At 36.3% G+C, this 24,081-nt stretch overlaps 1 protein-coding gene across 1 annotated transcript; it reads left to right on the plus strand.

Annotated features, from left to right (window-relative positions):
• The first annotated feature begins 7,744 nt into the window (after positions 1-7,744).
• Positions 7,745-8,893, plus strand: LOC132174311 (zinc finger BED domain-containing protein RICESLEEPER 3-like). Its single transcript, XM_059585986.2, has one exon. It carries the CDS (start codon positions 7,745-7,747, stop codon positions 8,891-8,893), a length of 1,149 nt encoding a protein of 382 aa, XP_059441969.2.
• Positions 8,894-24,081: the final 15,188 nt, after the last annotated feature.

Genomic DNA, 24,081 nt, shown 5'->3' on the forward strand with positions numbered 1-24,081 from the left:
TTTAAGAATTTAATTTCACGATTTTTTTTTTCATTTTTCGTTTCTTTTTTAATATTTAAATGAGCCGAGCGAGCCGAGCGCCCGATAAGACACTAGGCTCGGGTTGCGACGAGCTCAAGTTTGAGCTCGCACATGATTTTAATTTTAGCGAGTCGGGCCGAGCCCACCATTTAGGGCTTGTCACGAGCCCGAGCCGAGCTCTGCTCGTCTGCACAGTACATGTGAGCCGGTCCTGGACATCCCTAACTCGCCCGAGCTCAGCTCGTTTACAGCCCTATTCCTACCCTCTAGGCCCCTGGCCTCCTATGCGGCATATATATATATATATATATAGTAATTTAACATGGCATCAAAGCCAAATGTTTTGGGATCGAACCTATTAAAAGTGATCAGTTTGAGCCCATACGTGAGGTGTTAACGTAATGATTAAGTGATTAAATTTACTTTTTCCTATTAACTTAAGCTTTTGAAATAAGTGGTAATGTAACAATATATGTATATATATTGTTAAATTACCACTTATTTCAAAAGCTTAAGTTAATATATATATATATATATAAAAGCACGTGTATATATATATACCTACAATATTTCATATGAAAGCATTTCCAAATAATCTCAAAGTTTAGCAACAGAAAATTTGAATAATCCCAACTTCCTAACTGGCATATATATGTCCAAAAACGTTGAACAGTACTAGTACATTATTAAACTGGCATGCATTAAAAACTTCGCAGTCCCATAAGTATCCAAGACTGTCCCAATCCTTGGTGTCAGTCCCCACAATTCATATATATATATATATATATAAGCACGTATGTATATATATACCTACAATATTTCATATGAAAGCATTTCCAAATAATTTCAAAGTCGAGCAACAGAAAATTTGAATAATCCCAACTTCCTCGCTGGCATATATGTCCAACAACATTGAACAGTAGCACATGATTAAACTGGCATGCGCGCATTAAAGATTTCCCAGTCCCATAAGTATCCAAGACTGTCTCAATCCTTGGACTCAGTCCCCCGCCAATTCACACACACACACACACACACACACACATATATATATATATATATATATATATCTATATCATTAAAATTAAAAACTTCGCCATCTCATCAAAGTCGTGCGAGCGACATAAAATTTGAATAATCCCAACTACCTTGTCCAACAACATTGAACACTATATTTAAATTAAAAAACATGCATTAATTAAAGACTTGTCACTCGCCTTGGACTTAGTCCCCCGCGATGGGAAGAAGAATATGGCTGAATTTGACATATATGTAATGTGAATTCTTATGTTTCCAGGGATATTTCTACTAATTTTGAAAAAACAAATAGAAATTATTGACCATGCATGCATTTGGATTCATTTAAATTATTCTTTCTTAGCGAAAGATGGTGAAACTCATTGGTCACTTCTTGGTACTTACCTGGAGTTTGTAGACATCTTTCTGTCTGAATTCATCAAACAATCATAACTTAATTCGGCTATAAAAATTCCCCCATAGCTACCTTACTCTCTATAGAGTATACCCTTTCAAGTTTGTGTTAATGGCGGATCAAGTCCAAGGTGAAATCCCTCCTCATGTCCAAAGTGACAAAGAAAAACTAGATGATATCAACAAAAAGCAAGAAAAGCAAATCCAGAGTTTAGAAACAAAAGCTATTCAGCTCATCAACTTATATTTTGTGCTCCAAGGAGTCATCCTCTCATCAATATCATCGGCCTCACCAATAAAATGTCATCACTGGTGGATTCCCTTTTGCCTGTCCATCATTGCCGCCCTGCTCAACTTGGTTTCTGTTTACGGCACCGTCCGCTATTTCTTGACATGTAGCGAAGAATTAGACAAAAACTATGAAGACGTTCAAATGATAATGCGACGGCGTAGGACAACAGAAGACGGCGGAGGTCAAGTAAGTGATGTGCAGCTCCAAAGCTCTCAAAATCAACAAGAAGGCGACGAGAATAGACCGAGGCCTGACCCTTTTAAACAGAGGACACGCCGGGTTCTTTGTTTTGCAGCCATGGGGTTGCTTTTAGGGTTCAGTGCCATTATACTTTATGGTTGCCATGCAATTCTCTGTGACACTCCCAATGATAAATGCGTCAAATTTTGTTGATGCTGACAGCTGGCTGGCTATTAAATTTGGAAAGTGTTGCAGGCTTAATTTTCATGCATTTTTTGTGACAAAAAAGAATTTTTTTTAGGGTTGTCTAAACATTATTGCTGTTTCCATCTTTATATTGTGAGTGATTTGCTTAAATGTTGCTGTTAATTTTCATGCACGTTATTGTATTGTTAGTATTGTCAATTGGGGTTCTGTAGTTTCTTGAGGCGTTTTGTGTGATGAAGTTTATGAATCAAAATAAAAAGCAAATTTCAGTTTTCAGTATTGAGATCTGATCACTTTTTCTTTTTGAATGCAACTATTATATCGATAGACCATGCACACGTATTTGTATTGTTAGTGATTGTCAATTGGGGTTTTGTTGCAGGGGTTAAACTGGGTGATAAGCCTTTCTTGAGGCTTTTTGTGTGATGACATATATGAATCAAAATAATAAGCAAATTTCAGTTTGCTGATTCTGAAAGTGAGATCTGATCACTTTTTTCTTTTGGAATGCAGCTATGGAACTTTTTTTTTGCCGGCATACTTTGCAATTGTGCCTCTATGATCTTGTGGTCATGATTGAAAAAGTCACAATGTTCAGCGAATTAATTAGTTTATAATTATTTTTTAGGAGAATTTTTTTGGGGATTTTGGGAAAAATCGCAGGTTAAGTTGATGATAATTTGGAGACATTTGCCCCTAAAAACCCACGTGTAGGGCACGAGGGCCTTCTTCCGTCAGAGAAAACGGATTTTGTTAATGAAATGGCTACATTGACAATTGCATAAACTTGGTGGGGTAAATTACCAATTTTTAGACATTGGAGACAAAATAATAATAATAATAAAAAAAAAAAAGAGTACAACTTCGAAGGGTAACATATATTTTTCCCTTCTTTTTTTAATGCCTACTTCCGTGTTACTCTTGCTATCTTGGTGTTATGCTTCCATAGACACCACTACGATTTTTACTTGTTTATCATAAGAAAAATTCGGCATGTTATATAATATCTTTCACTTACTTTCCAAACTCTAAATGTTCTTTCAATGGTGTATCTAAGTGATGAATGTGTATATGATTAAAAATTTCATGTACGCCCCTCGGTTGGCTTCCGCAAGGAAAGTCTAGAAGATAATGCATCTCCTCTTTGTATGGCCTCGTGTATTCCTTCATGTGAGGATATCGTGTGTTTACAAAATAATATTTATTTATCTGCATAAAATATATGAATAATGAATAGAAGTGGTAAAAAGAAAAAGAAAAAAAAAAAAAACATATATTTGTGAAAAATAAGAGAATTGGTTTAGAAAGACAAAGAGCTTCACAAAAACATGAGTTGCTCTAGCCATATGACTCTTCTATATATTTAGGAGAAATACAACAGTTCAATTTTTTCTATGGAAAAATCCTAACGGTAACACTAGATAATATTGGAAAGTTCATATTACAAAGGTTAAGCAATCTTTTCTTGGTCCATGTCTGTAGCATTGAAGTCTCCAACGGTCACTTGAGCAAACATAGGAATATCTTTGTCTAGGTCCTCTATATATGGGATGTTTACAACAGCTGGGTCCACCCTTTCTAAACACATCCCCTTGAGTTGAAGTCTTCAATGATACATTTGAAATATTATAGGAATATCTTGTCTAAGTCCACTAGGTATGGAATATTTGCAATGGCTAGTTCCACACTTCCTAAACCAATTAATCTTTTCTCCATAATTCTTGGTGAAGCTCAATCTGTAATGGATTCTTTTGATACTTTTGCTTTATCACGCCCCATCAAACTGGAGGGCGGCAGAGGCAGAACTTCAAGCTTCATTTGAAGAGTATGAAAGTGGTCCTTAGGGAGTGTCTTTGTGAGAACATCAGCCACCTATAAAGCAGAGGGGACATATCGGGTAATAAGAGCACCAGCAGCAACTTTTTCGTGAACATAGTGAATATCAAGCTCAATATGTTTGGTGCGAGCATGAAAAACTTGATTCATTGTCATATGAAGGGCACTAATACTGTCACAAAATAATGTAGGAGGAAGCTGTAGTGTAAGACCGATATCACGGAGCAAATAAGTAATCCAAGTGATTTTAGCTACAGTGGAGGCCATGGCTCAGTATTTAGCTTCAGCACTTGACTGAGAAACTGTGGGCTGCTTCTTGGAAGTCCAAGAGATACAGTTTGAGCTCAAATAAATAGAATAGCCAGTTGTAGATCGTCGCGTGTTAGGGCACCCAACCCAATCAACATCAGAAAAACCATAGAGATTAAGGGATGAGCGGGATAGTAGTCTTATTCCATAATGCAACGTACCTTGGAGATAACGCAAGATGCATTTGACACCTTGAAGATGAGACAATCTAGGTAAATGCATAAATTGACAAACAAGATTGACAGCATATGTGAGATTAGGCCAAGTCAATGTGAGATATTGTAGAGCACTAACAAAACTACGAAAATATGTGGCATTAACAAGAGAGTCATCCTTACTGTGCAGCTTAAGCTTTTGAGCAAGAGGAGTGCCAATAGGGTTGCAACAAGACATGGATGCCTTGGAAAGAATATCATGAGCATACTTTTGTTGGGAGAGGAATAGGCCGCCAGAAAAGGGAATAACTTCAATACCCAAGAAAAAATGTAGAGGTCCTAAGTCTTTCATGCAAAATTATGTGCTTAACTGAGAAATGAGGTTAGTCAAAAGAGAAGATTGATTACTAGTAACAATTATATCATCAACATAAACCAAAAGGAGAATGAGAGTAGAATGAGTTCGAAAAATAAATAATGATGAATCAACTCTACTACATGTGAAACCAAGGTGTAAGAGAAAAGAGCTAAAACGATCAAACCATGCGCGAGGTGCTTGTTTGAGTCCATAAATAGCCTTCCAAAGGCGACATACATGAGAGGGAAAAGTAGGATTAGAAAATCCAGGAGGTTGTTCCATGTAGACAACCTCTTTAAGATGTCCATGCAAGAAGGCATTTTTAACGTCCAATTGCCGAATGGGCCAACCATGAGTAACAGCTAGGGAAAGGACAAGCCGTATAGTAGTTAGTTTAATAACAGGACTAAAGGTTTCAGTGGAATCTATACCTTCCAATTGACTGTAACCTTTGGCAACAAACCTGGCTTTAAAACGCTCAAGAGAGCAATCAGATTTGAGTTTAGTTTTGAAGACCCATTTGGAGCCCACGATATTCATAGAATCGTGACGAGGAACAAGATCCCAGGTGTGTTTGTGATGAAGAGCAATTAGCTTATCTCGCATAGCTTGGAGCCATTTAGGACTTTGTAGAGCTGAAGAGACATCACAAGGTTCCAAGGGAGATGGTGAGCGTGAACTGACTAAGCCATGGTGTGTACGAGCTTTATGTCGAGTGATCATCAAATGGATATTGAGAGATGACGAGCCTCTAGTTCATGATTCCATAGGAATTTGAGGCAAATCAATATATAATTCGCCTGGGTGAACAGAGATTGATGAAGGGAGCACTTGAGTATTGTATGATGAATTGTCCGTAAGCTGAGAATTTTTAGGTGAGGGGACTGTTTGAGCATCGATGCTTTCATCTGTGTTGACAGCTGGAGAAGATTCATCTTGGTTGTTTGCAACGGTTGGAGCATTTTGGCTGTTTTCATTCGGATGACTGCTACAAGGATCTAAGACTCTAGCTGATGAGTTGATGATGTCTGGTTCACTAGAGGCATCTTGGATGACGTCTGGTTCTTTGGAAGCAACTTGGATATCTTCTGGTTCTCTAGAGGCAGCTTGGATGTCGTGGGTGTTATCATTCAGTGGAGCATTCTGGTTGTCGCAAACATGAGTAATTGTGGAGTCCATGTAGGGGTGTCAAAAATTACCGGGAAACCGGAACCGAAATCGGGAAACCGGGGACCCGATTCCGGTTCTGGTTTGAAAAATCCAAAAACCGGGTCTTATTTTATTAAATAATATTTATATATTATTATATTATATATATATATATATATATATATATATATATATATATATATATATATATATATATAATTCTTTTATGCTTTTTTTTTGTAATTAGGTCTCTAGTTCTCACTTATCCAGTTCTCCTCTCCCCAGACTCCCCTAAGTCCCCTTCGGCCTTCATCTTCTTTTCTCTAATCATGCTGCTAGCCCTCCTCTTCTCCATTTTCATTTTTCTCCTCTAGTCCTAAGTCCTCTTCTTCATTTCACTTCTCCATTTCTTGTTTCCCCCTCTGCATTTCAAACATTTCCCACAAGTCACACCCATTTAGCCTCTCTCTTTCAGTCTTTCTCCGTTTCTCGCTTCACCTCCCTTTCTCGCTTCATCTCCATCTCTCTCTCCGTCAGGCGTCAGCCGAGCAATGAGCACTAGCAGCCAGGTCTGGACTTTTTATTTATGGGTTTCTTTGATATTTTCTCTGTTGATCTATGGAAATTTTTTTGTTTTTCTTGGTTTTAGTGGATACGATTTAATCTACTCTACTTTTTAATTTTAGTGTTCATTACTTCATTTACATCATTACATGCATGTTCATTAAATTTGTGATGGGCTTGTTTAATTTGGGGTGCTGCAATTTCGGATTTGGTGGGAGTGGGACGATGAGCAGTTTTGGCCGATTATTTTGCTAAGTTGAAATTTTTAGACAGTCTGTTTGGAGAGTAGGAAAAATGGGAAACAAAGAAATATATTATTTATATACATATATATTTATTGTTGGTAGTTTATCTAAACAATATTTGATGGAATTCTGATGTTGGGTTTATTGGGTTGATTGTAGTATTTATTGTTGGTAGTTTATATTTATTGTTGTAATATTTATATATATTGTTCACTTTAGTGTATAACATCTAAACACTTTTAATAGATGGAGGAGACAAATAGTCCTAGTATGCAATTGGAATGTGACAATTCTGGAACCAATCCAACTTCATCTACAAATACCTTGCAATCACAAACGAACCTATCCAGAAACCATTGGTGAATCAGTCTGTTGTATGGGATCACTTCAAAAAAATAGAACCAGTTGATAAGAACAACCCTAAGGCAATGTGCAATTATTGCAATAAGGTGTTAGGGTGTCACTGGAAAAATGGTACTTCAGGCATGATGAGTCACCTTACCACTAGATGTCCGACCTCTCCACTTAGAAAATCAAATATACCCAAAGGTCAAACTTTGTTGCAAATGCCACTTAAGAATACAATAGAAGGCAATCAAGGAGTAGGATTTGTGAAGTATGATCCGATTTATTTAAGAAATTTGTTTGTGCGGCATTTCATCAAAGAGGAGTTGCCTTTTAGGCATGTGGAGAGTGATGGGTTTAGAGAATTGATGAATGGAATTGAACCAAGGTTCATTGTACCAAGTCACAATACTCTCCAAAAAGATTGCATGAAACTATATGAAGAAGAAAAACTTAAGTTGAAAAATGTTTTGAGCAGTAAAAGGGTTTGCGTAATTACTGATACATGGACATCTCTTCAAAATTTGAACTGCATGGTTGTTACCACTACCTTCATAGATTATGATTGGATAATGCATAAGAAAATAATCAAATTTGGCATGATTTCTAGTCATATAGGTGATGATCTTGGAAAATTGTGGAGAGTACAATGATGGAGTGGGGGATTAATATTTTGTTCTCAATTACTGTTGATAATGCTACAAACAATGATGCGATGCTCAAGTTTATGATAAAGAGGTTGAAGAACAAGCATTATTCTATTTTGGGATGTAAGTTTCTTCATGTGCAGTGTGCCGCTCATATTTTAAATCTTGTTGTAACTGAAGGGTTGAAAGGATTGGGTGCTTGTGTTTCTACTATAAGGAATGTAGTGAAATTTGTAAGGTCCTCACCGGTGAGAATGGCAAAGTTTAAATCATGTATAGAGCTAGAAAAGATTACATGTACGAAGATGGTATGTCTAGATGTTCAAACAAGATGGAATTCTACGTACTTAATGTTGAGCTCCGTTGAGAAATATGAAAAAGTTTTTGCCCTACTTGAGGAGGATGAGGGTAAGCATTTTGTTGCTCCTAGCTCAATTGAGTGGGAAACTGCTAGGCTATTTGTGAGGTTTTTGAAATCTTTTTATGATGCCACATTGAAGTTCTCTAGTTCAAAAAATGTCACCTCCAACTCATATTTCATTCAACTTTGTATTATTCAAAATACTTTGAATGATAGTATTTGTAGTGATAATCCTATCCTTAGTTCAATGAGTTTTGATATGAAAACAAAGTATGATAAGTATTGGGAGACGGTGGAGAGGATTAACTTATTGTTGTATGTGGCATTTGTTCTTGGCCCACGTTACAAGATGAAGGGGTTAGTATTTTGGTTGAGAAGATGCAATGAAGCTGATTGGGCGAAATTTATCGAGGAGAGTGTGGACGCCCTCTTGAACCGTTTGTGGGATCAATACAATTTGTTTCATGGGGAGGATGGGTTATCTAACTCTGATGTAGGTATACAAAGTTCAACTCCTACTTTTTCAAATGTTGATGATGAAGACTTGGAGGATCAAGATGTGAAATATTTGAAGGTGTTCTCCCAACACCAAGAAGAGACTGAATCGGAGTATAAGTCGGAGGTGGAACGATATTTGTCTGATCGGTGTGAAGCAGCAACTCAAGATTTTAATATCTTACTTTGGTGGAAAGTTAATGCATCCAAATATCCTATTCTCGCCGAGGTAGCCCGTGATGTATTAGCTATTCCTATTTCCACTGTTCCATCTGAGTCTGCCTTCAGCAATAGATGACGTATATTAGATTCATTTAGGAGTTCATTATCTCCACTTAGAGCATTCCCAGCAACTACCCGATCATTTTCCCTAAATTTAAGGATCCAAACTACTTTTTACTTCCCTATGTCAATATACACCCCAATAGCTTCCTCAAATGCTTCCCTATATCATTAAAATATTATTTTTTTATTTTACCTTTTTTATATTTTATTCCTTTAATTTATACTTTCTCTCTCTCCCTCATATTTTCTTCTTCTTTCTTCCGACAGTAGCCATTTCTTCTTCCCTGTGATTTCGCCCTTTTCTTCTCAAATGGTTCAAGTTTGTGTCTTCTATTTCTTTTCCGATTTGTGTCTACGATTTCTTCTCCGATCTGCGATTTCTTCTCTGATTTGCGTCAAGTTTGAGGACTCAGAGCGTACGTTTATAGATGAAAATCTAATCGTGAACAAGGACGGGATTCAGATCGTCTCTCAAACCGAAGTTGAAGCAGTAAGATTTGATGTTTTGGTTTCAGTCTCTGATTTGCGATTTGCATTTTCTCCTCTGATTCACCATGTTCATTCCCTCTCTTCTCCTCTGAAACCTCAAGAAACCCTCCACCTTCTTTGATATTGTTGCTGGCCATTGGAAATGAGTTGACAAAATCAGAGGTCTCTTTTGAGATTAAGCTTGCAAAGTGGGTCAGGGAAGGCCTCTCTTCTCTTTCTGCGTTTGCTTGAACGGAGAAGAAGAACAGAAAATGCCGGGGGAAAGAAGAGGAAGACGAAGAGAGAAGAGAGGAGAGAGAGCGCATCAGTTTTATCAATATAATATTCATTCGGGTTGCTACAGTGGAGCCCAAAACATTGGGTTCCACTGTAGTGGCTGATGGTTTAAGGAAGCATATGGGGAGTCTGCTGTGAGTGGTTTTTTGCGATTTTTTTTGACATTTTCCCTAAATTTAGGGAACAGACCCCCTTATAGGGAGTCTACTGGGAGTGCTCTTACAGTTGAGGCCTTGATTTGCACACAAGACTGGTTAAAGAGCTGCCCAAATAACATTGAGGAGTTACAGAAGTTTATGGGAATGGAAAGCTATGATGTGCCTGGTAACTAAATGATTATAAATTCATTACTTTTTATCATTTACTATGTTTTCATAGTTTGACATTTTATATATTATGATATTAAAATGCCATGATTTTAATATTAACCATTCTAGCTAGAAGATTTCTAAAACTCGTGTGACATGATGGATGATTTGATGATTTTTGAAGCTTGCGTAATATTGTCTTTGTAATATGTTTGTGGACTATTTTTATTCTGAGTGTATTTCTTTTGGTTGGTAGATTATTTAAATACTTGTTTTATTTTTGATTTTTTTTGGGTTTTGAATTGTTGTAGTAAGGGGGTATTTATTTCTTGTGCATGTTGGTTTGTTTACATACTTATTTTTACTTTTTATTGTTTTAATGTTTTCTTTATGTACCTAATTTAAAATGATTTTTAGGGTATTTTAAAAAAAGACAAAAAGATTAATAGATTTTTTTTTTAAAAAAAAGAGCTAACTTATGAAAAAAAAAAAAAAAAAAAAAGGGATTATTTTAGGCCCAATACCTAAAATAAGCCCCAAAAACTAATTTTCTTAAAAAACCGATTACCGGACCTGGTAAAACCGGAACCGGCTGGGAATCGGGACCCCGTTTACCGGGGGTCCCGATTCAAGTTCGGTTTTGGCCAAAAATCGGGATACCGAATCGGGTTGACACCCCTAAGTCCATGGGTTGTTGAAAAATAAAAGATGAGCCCCCAAGTTTTGGTGATGAGACAACATCCATTTGTGGTGTGGGGTCACCACGTGATTGCCCAGGGGTGACATTTGAGAGCCCAGAAGATGAAGACTGGAAAAATCCATCTACAAGTTCTGAAAATGTAGAAAAAATACTATTTTGTTGTGCAGGAGAAAACAACAATTTTTGGTCAATGTAAGGAAATATTTTTTTGTCAAAAATAACATGGTAAGACAAATAGACTCTCTTCGAGGGTGGATGAAGGCATCTATAGCCTTTGTGCATAGGACTATATCCAAGAAACACACAAGGGTAGGATTTTGGAGTGAACTTGTTTTTGGCATAGTCACGTAAATAAAGAAAACACCTACATCCAAAAACCTTTAGAGAGTTATAGTTAGGATGAATGCCATGTAATTTAAATAATGGTGTCTCCATTTGGAGAATTGAGGATGGCAGTCGATTGATGAGATATACAACAGTCATGAAGGCATCAACCCAAAAATGCTTGGGTAACTGTGCATGAAAAAACATTGTTAATCCAGTCTCGACAATGTGCCTGTGCTTTCGTTCAGCAACGCCATTTTGTTCGAGTGTTCCTGGACAAGAAACATGTCGGATAATACCATTTGTTTCAAAGGGAGACAAAAAATCCTTTAATTCAAATTCACCACCTCCATCACACTAAAAAATTTTAATTTTGGACCCAAATTGATTTTCTACCATACGTTGAAAAATGAGGAAGCTATTGAAAAAATCATATTTTTTTTTTTCAATGGATATAGCCAAGTATATCTAGTATGTCGTCAACAAAAAGCACATAATATTTGTAATTTTGAATAGAGGCAATTGGGGCTAGTCCCCATAAATCACAGTGAATTTTTGTGAGAGGAGCATATTCAATTTTATTATGCAGAGGAAAAGGGAGACGGCAACTTTTTCCCATTTGACAACTATTACATATAGTTTGAGATTTTAACCAACTACAAACATCAATAATTTGTTTAAGAGCTAAATTATGTAAAAGCTTAGAATGAGAGTGGCCAAGCCTCTAGTGCCAAAGAGTTTCAGGTGCTCGTCCAAATTTTATTCCTGCCAAAGCCGTAATTGCTCCCCCTTCATGAAGTGCATATAAGCCACCTTGCTTATGCCTTGTTGCCAGGATTAGTCCTGTAATTCTGTCCTTGATCTTAAAACTAGAGAAATGAATTCAATAGCACATGAAAGATCTTTAGTTAATTTACTAACAGAAATTAAATTTTTCTTAATATCAGGCACAACAAGCACATCTTGAAGTTCTAATTTTCCATGAGAAGAGTTTAGTGCAGTGGTACCAATATGAGAAATAGGCAACAATGAACCATCACCAACCATCACGTGATCATTTCCAATGTAAGATTGAGGATTATTAAGATTACCTGGATTGGAGGTCATGTGAGAATTTGCTTTGGTGTCGATATACCAATTTGGATCAGAATCGTGTGGGTCAGATATCCTAGTTGCAGCCAAAGCTTGAGAGAGATTTTAATTAGTATCATAGGAATAGTCATACCGATACCAACACTTTGTCGCGATGTGTCCAATGTGTCCATAAATTTGACATTGAGGTGTTGAATGAGATTGTTGTTGATTTGGTCGTGAAAAATCCGATTGAGATGATTGATTTTTTTGTTGTGCAGAACAACCAACAATATTATTGTTGGGAAAAGGTGCATATGACTGATTTATTCCACGAGTGACACCACGTGCACAATGAGTGGAAGCTTGATTTGCTGGAGGAAATCCACGTCCTCGAGAGTTGAAAGAGAACCCTGGATTTCTACCTCGATTCGATCCACAACCCCTTACACCATTTCGTTGACCAAAAAATGCAAAATTGGGATTGGGATTTGGATTAAATCCCTCTTTCTCTTCATTAGTCACAGAACCATATCTCATGTCATAGCCTTGTAAAGCTATGACGAACTGACTAAATGTGTTTAATGGAGGTTTAGACAGCATGGTTGTGACGAATACATCATATTTTTTGCCAAGACAATGAGACAGTTGCACAGTCTTGTCTTCATCAGAAATTGGTTTCTTTATGGCTGCAAGATTATCACAAATAGATTTAAAAGAAGTGAGATAATTACCTAAGTCGACTCTGGTTTGGGCATCTGAAATTGGCGTTTTAACTGAACTTCTCTTTCTTTGGTTGCTTGAAGATAGGTTTCTTCAAGACAACACCACATTTCACGTGCGGTATTTTGGCCAACAACGTGTTCGAGAGCTTCTTCTGACAATGTTCCTGTAATCCAACTGCATAGCAGCAAAACTGTGGATTGCCATTCTTCATACTTAGGATTGGGTACTTCTTTATTTGACTCATCTGTAGTTGTTGCCTTGGGTGGACCATCGGTAAGATGATTCACCAATTTGAGATTTTGGATTAATGGAAAAATGGTCATTCGCCGCACAAGAAAATTTTTGGAGTTGAGTTTAGGTGGGACAGCTGTGATAAGGTTATGAAGATTGAGCATAGAGAGTGTGAAGGATGTTGATGATTGAGCCATTTGTCTAGACGTGTCAAGAGCTTCAGGGCTCTGATACCATGAGAAAAATAAGAGAATTGGTTTAGAAAGACAAAGAGCTTCTCGAAAACATGAGTTGCTCTAGCCATATGACTCTTCTATATATTTAGGAGAAATACAATGGTACAATTTTTTTCTATGGAAAATTCCTTACGGTAACACTAGATAATATTGGAAAGTTCATATTACAAAGGGTAAGCAATCTTCTCTTGGTCCACATCTATAGCATTGAAGTCTCCAACGGTCACTTGAGCAAACATAGGAATATATTTGTCTAGGTCCTCTATAAATGGGATGTTTGCAACAGCTGGGTCCACCCTTTCTAAACACATCCACATGAGTTGAAGTCTTCAACGGTACGTTGAGAAATTATAGGAATATCTTGTCTAAGTCCACCAGGTATGGAATATTTGCAATAGATAGCTCCACACTTCCTAAACCAATTAATCTCTTCTCCATAATTCTTGTTGAAGCTCAATCAATAGTGGATTCTTTTGATACTTTTGCTTTATCAATATTTATCATGTATACTTCATAATTGTTATCCTTATTATATACAAATCTCTAGGTGGGTGTGAAATCCCAATTCCTCTTTTTTAATAGCTTCCAAAAAAAATACATATATTATATAAAAGGGCTTCGTAACATGATTTTTAGAGAGCTAAGACAAAAGCCATTTCATACTTTAAGCCTAGCCTTTTGATTTGTTTGTGAGCCAAAAGCGATATCTTTGTTGTGAGCTTCTATTTATAAATCTCTTGGAGTTGATTTTGATCAAACCACATATTTCACCATCAACATTCTTTCAGCCTTATTGGAGTTCCAGTAAAGAAGATCAAATAGAATAATTGTTTAGAGGTTTTGGAAGAACTATTATGGTAGCAGGCTAGTGATTCACTAGTTTGGTACAATGAAGTGTCATCTACAAATGTTTTGATGTAAAATTCTCATTCTTATATAGTGGATTAATTTATTGGGTTTGGTTGTCCGTCAATGTTTTACTTTGAAGAGTTCCTCAAATGGTTTCACTTCATTAATAAAATATGTTGTCGATGTGTGATTACCTAGCTGCATAACTATTTATACCCCCACCCTCCCAGGTGAGTGTTTGGGAAACCGTTTTTTCAAAACCAATAGAAAGAGAAGAATTTTAAAGAAAAAATGAGTTCACATCACACACAAGATAAGTTGGTATATTTTTACCTGCTGAATCATGAACTCAACAGTAAAATTACCAACTATATTTCTCTCAAAAATTACAAGAAGAATTATAAGACTTGATAAATTTCCGCAGCCAGAATTCAGATATTTCCCATTTTATGGCTTATGTAAAAGTTAAGCGTTGTAAATGGTATTAGAGCTACCTAGTAACACCATGTAGCACTAAGACACTACATGATATGGGCTTTGCAACCACGTCAAGGATTTGAGTGGGGCAGATTGTGATACCTCATAAAGTTAATCTCACATTGGATAAGTGAATTGCCCATGTCCATTCACTCACACGTATATGTTGGATCTTCTTACCCTATACGACCCACTTAGACCACTCGGCCTTGCCTACTGATCGAAATTCACTGAGTCCAATTTAGTAAGCCAATAAAACTTTCGGTCCAAGTTGGCCAATTGTCGGCCCAGTCATTGACCCTTATCGGCCCATATTAGCAGCCTTGGTGGCCTAGTTATATGATCATCGAGCCAATGTTATCACTTTGTTGTCACCTGAAACCACAAGGTCATTGTGCGACTTGGCTTATAACTGGTCACCCTTTGTCCTATTTCACTATCGGCAACCACCTATCCCATCGCCGACCACACTTAGTCCAAATTGGCGAACCCATTTAACCCGAGTAATTCTATAAGTTCCTCTTGTGCCACTTTTGTATTCCTCCAAAAATAAGGTAGCTTTTAAAATCACAATTTAATCAAAATCGATTAGTTATAAATTACAAGCCCAATGATGATTTTAAGAGCCACATCATTCTTAGATGGAAATAAGAGTAACTTCTAGCATTACTCACTTAGCCCAACCTACCGGCCTGATTTCATTGCCTAGTTTCACACCCAAATTTCCTTTGGCGTCATCCCTAATTCTGACCCATAATTCAAATTGACATCTAAATTTCCACTCCTACTACACATGACCTGTAATGCTGAAATTCTTATTCTTCCACACCATATCTATTTTAGCCTTAACGAAAAAAAAAAAAAAAAAAAAAAACTACCTTAACAAGAAGGATGACAATTATTTTTCTTTCCTCCACCTTGAGTTTGATGTAGAAGTTAGAATATACACAGTATTTTCAAGATTTGCCTTGATGCATTTTTTCTTTTAAATGTGTACCATAATTATTGGTGCATGTGTAAATAAATCTCTATCATTTTATTACCTTTTTAAGTCTACCTCACTGTTGTGCAAATATCTACCTAAATTAATAGGCAAATAATTGTACATTTTACCCAAAAGTGCACAAGGTCAACATAGTAGTATATGATGCAAGTACGGGATCATTCCCATGAGGATTGCTAAATTTTGCTTAAAATAAATTCCAAAAGTAAAATAAAACAAAGATTGATAATAATAAAAAGGTAGGGCTTTGATATCCACTACTAATTATATTTAGATAATATAACAATATGCCAATGTTTTGATTATGTTATGTATATCTAATATTTGTCAACCTAAGGGCATGGGTGTATACTCCTCAAGCTATAGGTTTTCCCTAAGCAAAGAGTTAGGCATGAGTGTATACTCTTAACTCTTTTCTTTCTTAAATGATTTAGCATGGGTATATACTAAGTTGTTCTTTAAGAAAGCATAATACTGTGGAAATCAACAAACACATGAGGCCAAGGGTATGGGGGAATACCCTCGGTTCCCCATGTTGATTAACCCAAGAATCCGATGTGGATTTCTTTTGTTACTTTTATTAAACGCAGGACTCGGTCATCCAAATGATTTAACTAACTAGTCCATACCACATGCATATGTTGATTAGGAAAACATATATGAGGAATTCATGAAAGCAGAAATTAATCAAGTTAAATATCATAACATGATCATCACAAAGGCGCCGATATTTAATATTAACTAAACATAACTAGGGCTTCAATCTTGCCCTACTAAATAAATTAGTTACACATGAGTTTGAAGTTAAACATCTTCATAAATAAAATAGAAAGGAAAAGAATAAACTCGAAACTTGAACTTAAAGAGCTTCAATTCTTCTCCTTGGAAATTGTGTATATTCTAAAGGTTTAAGGGTCTATTTATAAGCCTAAGGAATACTCTAGAAACCCTAAAAATCGTAGGGTTTGAGCCCTAGTTTGCACAAAGTTACAAAATCCTAGAAATTACACTTTCCATATCAAGGCTGGCGGCTGACTTGCTCATCAGGCACGGGTGCGCTTGATCGCAGCCTGTGTGCGATCGATCGCAGGACTGCGATCGATCCTCTTGTGCTGGGCGTTCGATCACAGGTGCCTTACGCTCGTGGTCTTCGCCTGTAGTGCGCTCAATCGCAGCTCCCCTGCGATCGATCGCACTACCAGTGTCTCCAATTTTCTTTAAAATCGCTATTTAAGTCTGAAACTTCTGAGATTGCTTCATTTTCTTCCAATGACCTACAAAAACAAAGAAAACACATAAAAGAACTAAAATGGCATAAATTAACCAATACTAAAGGATTAACACATGTAAGTTAAGGGCTAAAATATGAATATTTTGGCATTTAACACATCCCTAAACTTACATATTGCTAGTCCATTCGCAATACAAAACTAAAAACAATGTGAAAAACAGAAAACAAAAAGATAAATCCATCTTTCATGGGATATACGATTGTATTTAGCATATGCAACAAGCCTTTGAAACCCCTAGGAATTCCCTAGTGGACGAGTGAAGTCTCGTGAGGGTTTTCCAGGAATGATACCCACAAACATCATCCACAGTTCATGTTATTCCAAAAAAATTAAAGTATCACTTCAAGATCATGATTTTCATTCATTAACAAGCTTAAAAAAAATAAACTCCATCTTCACAATGAATTGGAATGTCAAAGTTCAATTACTTACAAAGGACATGCTAAAATATCGCAAGTTTGAAAACAGTGTAAAGTGAACTAGCACAAAATTATGAAGCTTCCGAGTATTTCCAATGTACAATGTCTCCATATCTCAAAGTTCACTGAAATCCCTACTAGAATGAACAACAATGGCATATTTCTTTTTCTTATTCTTATCTTTTTTTTTTTCTTTTTTTTTTTTCTTTTTTTTTTTAAGTTAGATGGTGCAATGTTTGGTTCTTTTAAGCTTTCTAATTGACCTATGTAACGAGTGTTAAGTCAATGACTCCCTAACTAGATGATTTTAGGGCATTAGGTGTAGAGACACCCCTAGGATTTATTAACTCGAGTCAAAAAGGCTACGAAACCAAACTAACCATGACATCAATCAAATCAAAAAATTTCACCTTTTGATGTGAACACTCAATGCTTTGAGGCAAAAGGTCCAGTTACTCAGTGAAAAGCTTATCAATGATCATATATATATATTGCGTATATATATGCCAAAGTATCCATCTAATAAATCATCAAGTTTCACCTTAGACATAAAAACACACACATCAGATTTTCATGTCATACCCCACAAATTATGTGCTAATGTGCTTGTGTATGATCAGATCAAACATGTGAATTCTCAACTGTCTTAAGCAAGTAACCAAACTGAAAAACTCAATTATCAGATCATGTGTTAAGAATTTTAAGCTCACCAATGAAATCAAATCACAATTTTTAAGATCATCCAAAATTTTAAGACAAACATAAACATGCATATTTATTATTATTTTTTCATAAACAATAAAAATAAAAATAAAATAGAGCTGGGACAAAGTGTGTGTAAAGTGTCTCCCATACCCCCAAACTTAAATTACACATTGTCCCCAATGTGTCTATAACAAGGAAAGAATTTACCTGGGAGATGGACGAACTGTTTGGAATAGTATGGCTCATAGCACACCCCTAAACTTGAATTGAAGCACACTTGTCCCTGCAAAACACTAAAGTAACAAAGAAAAACAAAACGAAAATAAAAAATAAAAACAAAACAAAATAAAATAAAAATAAAACAAACAAACAAACAAACAAACAAACAAAATAAAAAGGATATGTTGTAGGGTGCCTCCCATGAGCGCTAAGTTTAATGTCTTCAGCCAGACTGTGGCACTTTAAACTTGAAGCACCAGTCTTTTCTTCTCTTGCACCAAAGAGAATGAATTCTTCCTATTGCAAGACGCCTTCGAATGTCTATGGATTGAGGATGACCACTTTGAGTTTTCTCCAACAGTTTCTCATCCGAGTGGGAATCATGAACTGGATAATACTCAGGGAATTCATCTATATTGATGTCCTCAAATTGCTCATCACATAACCCCAACAGACTTCTCTCTTGGATTCTTAGTAATTTGGGAATAGGAGCTGATGTTGAAGAAGTCTTAGTGCTCTCTTCCTTTTTCCGATGTAGCTCCTCTAGAACCTCAGTTTGCTCATCTTCTTCTTCCACCATGTTATTCTTAGGAGTGGAATCCAATAAGGCCTTAGCTTGCTCATGTGTCATGTCAAGGTCCAGATCAAATTTATATTGAGCAAAGTGCTCTTCCAATGGATCCTCCAGACTTGGCTCACTAAACATCTCAACTTGCTTGAGGAACTTGTCAAGATCCAAGTCAAACTCAAATTGATCAAAATGCTCATTCAATGGATCCTCAAGACTTGTCTCATTAGAAGTCTCAGCACACTCAAGTAGCTTGTCAAGGTCAAGGTCACCTCCAAATTCATCGAAGCACTCTCCCAAAGGATCCTTAAGACTTGGCTCATTAGAAGTTTCAGCATACTCAAGTAGCTTGTCCAGGTCTAGGTCACCTCCAATTTGATCAAAACGCTCTCCCATCGGATCCTCAAGACTTGGCTCATAAAACCTCTCCTCAACAGTTTCTTCATTCCCAGGTGTGGTGGTTGTTTGCTCATGATAGTAAGTGCACTCATCCTCCATGTAGTGCTCATTAGAATTGGCCACCAACTAACTTTGACACCCTTCTTCTTCTTCTTCTTCTTTAAGTATATCTGATATTTGCTTGTAGTGATCTTCTGTCTTGGCCATGGTGGATTGCAACTGTCAATTATTGGCCTTGCTGTGGGTAAGAAAAACTGACAATGTTTCTTCTAAACTAGCATGTGCTTCTTCTAACGCAGAATTCTTTAGAGGAGGTGTCTCTTCTTGGTATTGTTGAGGTGGAGAGGAATATGAATAGTCATATATGGGAGATGGTTCCTCTTCATGAGCTATTATCTTGAAAATGGATTGCCTCAGACTGGACAAAGACATGAATATGATTAACCATAGAACTATGGAGATGACTCTTCTTCATGATAGCAATTACTCTCTTCCTCCATATAATGTCCATGAGGAGTGGTAACTGATTGACTTTGAGGCTCTTCCTTTTTGCGAAAATCTGTTCTTTGTGTATAGTGGGCCTCCATCCTTTTAACTGATTTCAAATGAGAGTTCTTCATCTCCTCAATTGCTGAACTGATCAGAGCTAATGTATTTTCAAAAAACTCAAGAGGAGGTGGTTCAGCCTGATATTACTGTTGTGGAACTGATTTAGAGGAGTATGCATGATCATAGAATTGCTGATATGAGTGATGTTGCAGTCTATGAGATTGTGGAGCATGAATTCCGGGAGCTTGAGCTTGCCATGAGAGATTGGACTGTTGGCTCCATGATGGGTAATAGAAATCAAAATAGCGGTCATTCCCTGGTCTAGAGAACGATATGTTCATATGCCCATAAAATTTGTTAGAAATTTGTCTCATTGTAGGACATCCTCTAACATGGTGATAAGAGTCATGGCAACATGAACATGGTCTATGGAGGGTCGGAATGCCGCCCCACATGTGTGAAAACAAGAATAAAATAACAAAAAGAAGTTAAAATTAAAAGGGAAAATAAAAACAAAATTAAAAATAAAACTTATGAAGATGCACACTCAACTGACCCTGTATGAAATAAAAGAGAAAACAAAAATCAAATCTATAATTTAGTGCAGTAATTGTGTTGCGGTCTGGATATGCGATCGATCACACCATGAGGTGCACTTGATCCCACTGGTGCGCTCGATCGCCCTAGTTGGGCACTTGAGCGCACCTCCAGAGGCAGAACAGGAACTGCGGAAAAAACTAGAAAAACAGAAAAATTTAAAACAAAAATAAGTTAAAGGAAAAAATTCCAAACAAAATCAAACAATCCCCAGCAACGGCACCAAAAATTTATTGTGCAAATATCTACTTAAATTAATAGGCAAATAATTGTACGTTTTACCCGCAAGTGCACAAGGTCAACATAGTAGTATATGATGCAAGTACGAGATCATTCCCACGAGGATTGCTAAATTTTGCTTAAAATAAATTCCGAAAGTAAAATAAAACAAGGGTTGATTTTGAATTGATAATAATAAAAAGGTAGGGTTTTGGTATCCACTACTAATTATATTTAGATAATATAACAATATGACAATGTTTTGATCATGTTATGTATATCTAATGTTTGTCAACCTAAGGGCATGGGCGTATACTCCTTAAGGTATAGATTTCCCTAAGCAACGAGTTAGACATGGGTGTATATTTTAACTCTTTTCTTTCTTAAAGGATTTAACATGGGTGTGTACTAAGTTGTTTTTTGAAAAAGCATAATTCTGTGCAAATCGACAAACACATGAGGCCTAGGGCATGGGGGTATACTCCCAGTTCCCCATATTGATTAACCCATGAATCCGGTATGGATTTCTTTTGTTACTTTTATTAAACCCAGGACTCGGTCATCCAAATTGATTTAACTAACTAGTCCATACCACATGCATATGTTGATTAGGCAAACACATATGAGGAATTCATGAAAGAAGGAATTAATCAAACTAGATATCACAACATGATCATCACAAAGGCGCCAATATTGAATATTAACTAAACATAACTAGGGCTTCAATCTAGCCCTACTAAATAAATTAGTTACACATGAGTTTGAAGTTAAACATCTTCATAAATAAAATAGAAAATAAAAGAATAAACCCGAAACTTGAACTTAAAGAGCTCCAATTCTTCTTATTGGAAATTGTGTATATTCTAGAGGTTTAAGGGTCTATTTATAAGCCATACTCTAAAAACCCTAAAAATCGTAGGGTTTGAGTCCTAGTTCATACAAAGTTACAAAATTCTAGAAATTACACTTTCCATATCAAGGCTGGCGGCTAACTTGCTTATCACGCACGGGTGCACTCGATCGCAGCCCGTGTGCGATCGATCGCAAGACTGTGATCAATCCTCTTGTGCTGGGCGTTCGATCGCGGGTGCCTTGCGCTCGTGGTCTTCGCCAGTAATGCGCTCGATTGCAGCTCCCCTGCGATCAATCACACTACCAAAGCCTCCAATTTTCTTCAAAATCGCTATTCAAGTCCGAAACTTCTGAGGTTGCTTCCTTTTCTTCCAAGGACCTACAAAAACAAAGAAAACACATAAAAGAACTAAAATGGCATAAATTGACAAGTACTAAAGGATTAACACATGTAAGTTAAAGGTTAAAATATGAATATTTTGACACTTAACACTCACCTACTACGTTGTCCCTATAAATAAACCATGTAACATATATAGTTGTTTAATCAAATTATTCAATAAAGATTTAGTCCTATTGTGTACTTCCTAGTGATGGATGTAGCCTTCTAGGGTTGAATGTACCACTCCAAATTTTTATGTTCTCTTTTTCTCTCTCTTCTAGCTTCTACTTTTCTCACACATTTTATTTTATCATTTTAATAGCCGTGTGTTCACTACAAGAAAGTTACTCATCAGGGGCTACTAAAAAGTCGCCCCTAATACTCAACTATTAGGGGCGACTATCGAAAGTCGCCCCTAATAGTTAAGTATTAGCGTCCACATTGGAGTGGACGCTAATAATGGGTCGAAAGGTTGACTATTAGCGTCCACTTTACAGTGGACGCTAATAAGTCGACCCTAATATACAAGCAGGAATTATTCAAGGTGCGGGAAAAATTTAAGCGGCCAAAAAAAAACTATTGTCGACGCTGATTAGTATACCAATAGCGTCCACTTAAGTGGACGCTAAAAGATGGAAAAAAATAAAAAAAACAAAAAAAAAATCAAATAAAAGATCAATAGGGTCGACCCTAATACTTAAGTATTAGGGTCAGCAAAGTCGACCCTAAAGAGTACGTAGAAAAATAAAAAGAAAAATAAAAAAATAATATTGATGACCAATAGAAAGTGGACGCTGAAGACCAATTATTAGGGTCGACTCTCATAGTCGACCCTAATACTTACGTATTATGGTCGACAAAGTCAACCCTAAAGACTACGTAGAAAAATTAAAAAAAATAATATTGATGACCAATAGCGTCCACTAAAAGTGGACGCTGAAGACCCATTATTAGGGTCAACTTTGAAAGTCGATCCTAATACTTAAGTATTAAGGTCGACAAAGTCGACCCTAAAGAGTACGTAGAAGAATTAAAAAAATAATAATAAAATAAAATTGATGACCAATAGTGTCCACTAAAAGTGGACGTTGAAGACCAATTATTAGGGTCGACTCTCAAAGTCGACCCTAATACTCACATATTAGGGTCGACAAGATTACGTGGAAGAATTAAAAATAAAAAATAAATAAAATTGATGACCAATAGCGTCCACTAAAAGTGGACGCTGAAGACCCATTATTAGGGTCGACTTTTGAAAGTCGACCCTAATACTTACGTATTTTGTCGACCCTAAAGAGTACGTAGAAGAATTAAAATAAAAAATAAAAAAATAAAATTTATGACTAATAGCGTCCACTTTTAGTGGACGCTGAAGGCCCATTATTAGAAAGTCGACCCTAAAGAGTAGGTAGAAAAATAAAAAAAAATTTAAAAAAAAATTGATACCTAATAGCGTCCACTAAAATTGTGTATATATCACTGCATTCTTTAAAATTTTCAAATAAAGTGACACAATATGCACCGTTAAATATAACAAAATAAAATTTTAACCGTAAAAGTAACGCTCTCCCTTTCACTTATTCCATATGTACAGTTGTTTCAATATATATGTTTTTTTTTTAAAAAAAAAAAAAAAAAAAAAAAAAAGGAAAATTTCTTCTATTTCAATTCCATCCTCCTAAAGAAAGATTTTAATTTGTATACATTTGCCATTTGGTTAGGAGTTCCATTTGGAGGATAAAGTTTTCATTCGGACTAATTTGAAGACTTAATTCCCATTTCATAATTCATATTAAATTTTACAGATCTAATATTGTATATATATTATATGATGAATATATTGATACCTTATGGAAAGATTTTACACTGTTAAATATAACAAAATAAAATCTAAACCGTAAAATAATTCCTCTCAGTTTTAAGTGAAAATATATTGATACCTTGCAATTCAACAACCGGCCGTGTGCAAATACGGGGTCATTCCCTTAAGAAAACACAAAAGCAAGTAAAAAGAAACAAAACTAAAGACAAATAAAAAGATTAACTTAAAACATACTAAACAAACTAAAAAGGGTAAACTATAGGGTGCCTCCCATAAGCGCTAAGTTTAACATCTTCAGCCAGACGGTGGCCCCTGCTTACTGTTGTCTAGAAGATGATGCTCCTGCAGATGGTGGTGGCAACCGGGTGAGAATGGACTGCATCAATTCTTCTAAGGCGCCTAGGCGTTTGTCCATCAATTCTTTATTTTCCCGAGCCTCCTTTCTTTGGCCAGCCAACTCTCTCCGAAGGCCCGCTATTTCTTCTATA

The sequence above is a fragment of the Corylus avellana genome, chromosome 3, assembly GCF_965113065.1.
Source record: "Corylus avellana chromosome 3, dhCorAvel1.hap1.2, whole genome shotgun sequence".
NCBI lineage: Eukaryota > Viridiplantae > Streptophyta > Magnoliopsida > Fagales > Betulaceae > Corylus > Corylus avellana.

What these genes read in the sequence shown, in the direction of transcription:
- LOC132174311 (XM_059585986.2), top strand. Translation starts at nt 7,745, where the DNA reads ATGGAGTGGGGGATTAATATTTTGTTCTCAATTACTGTTGATAATGCT.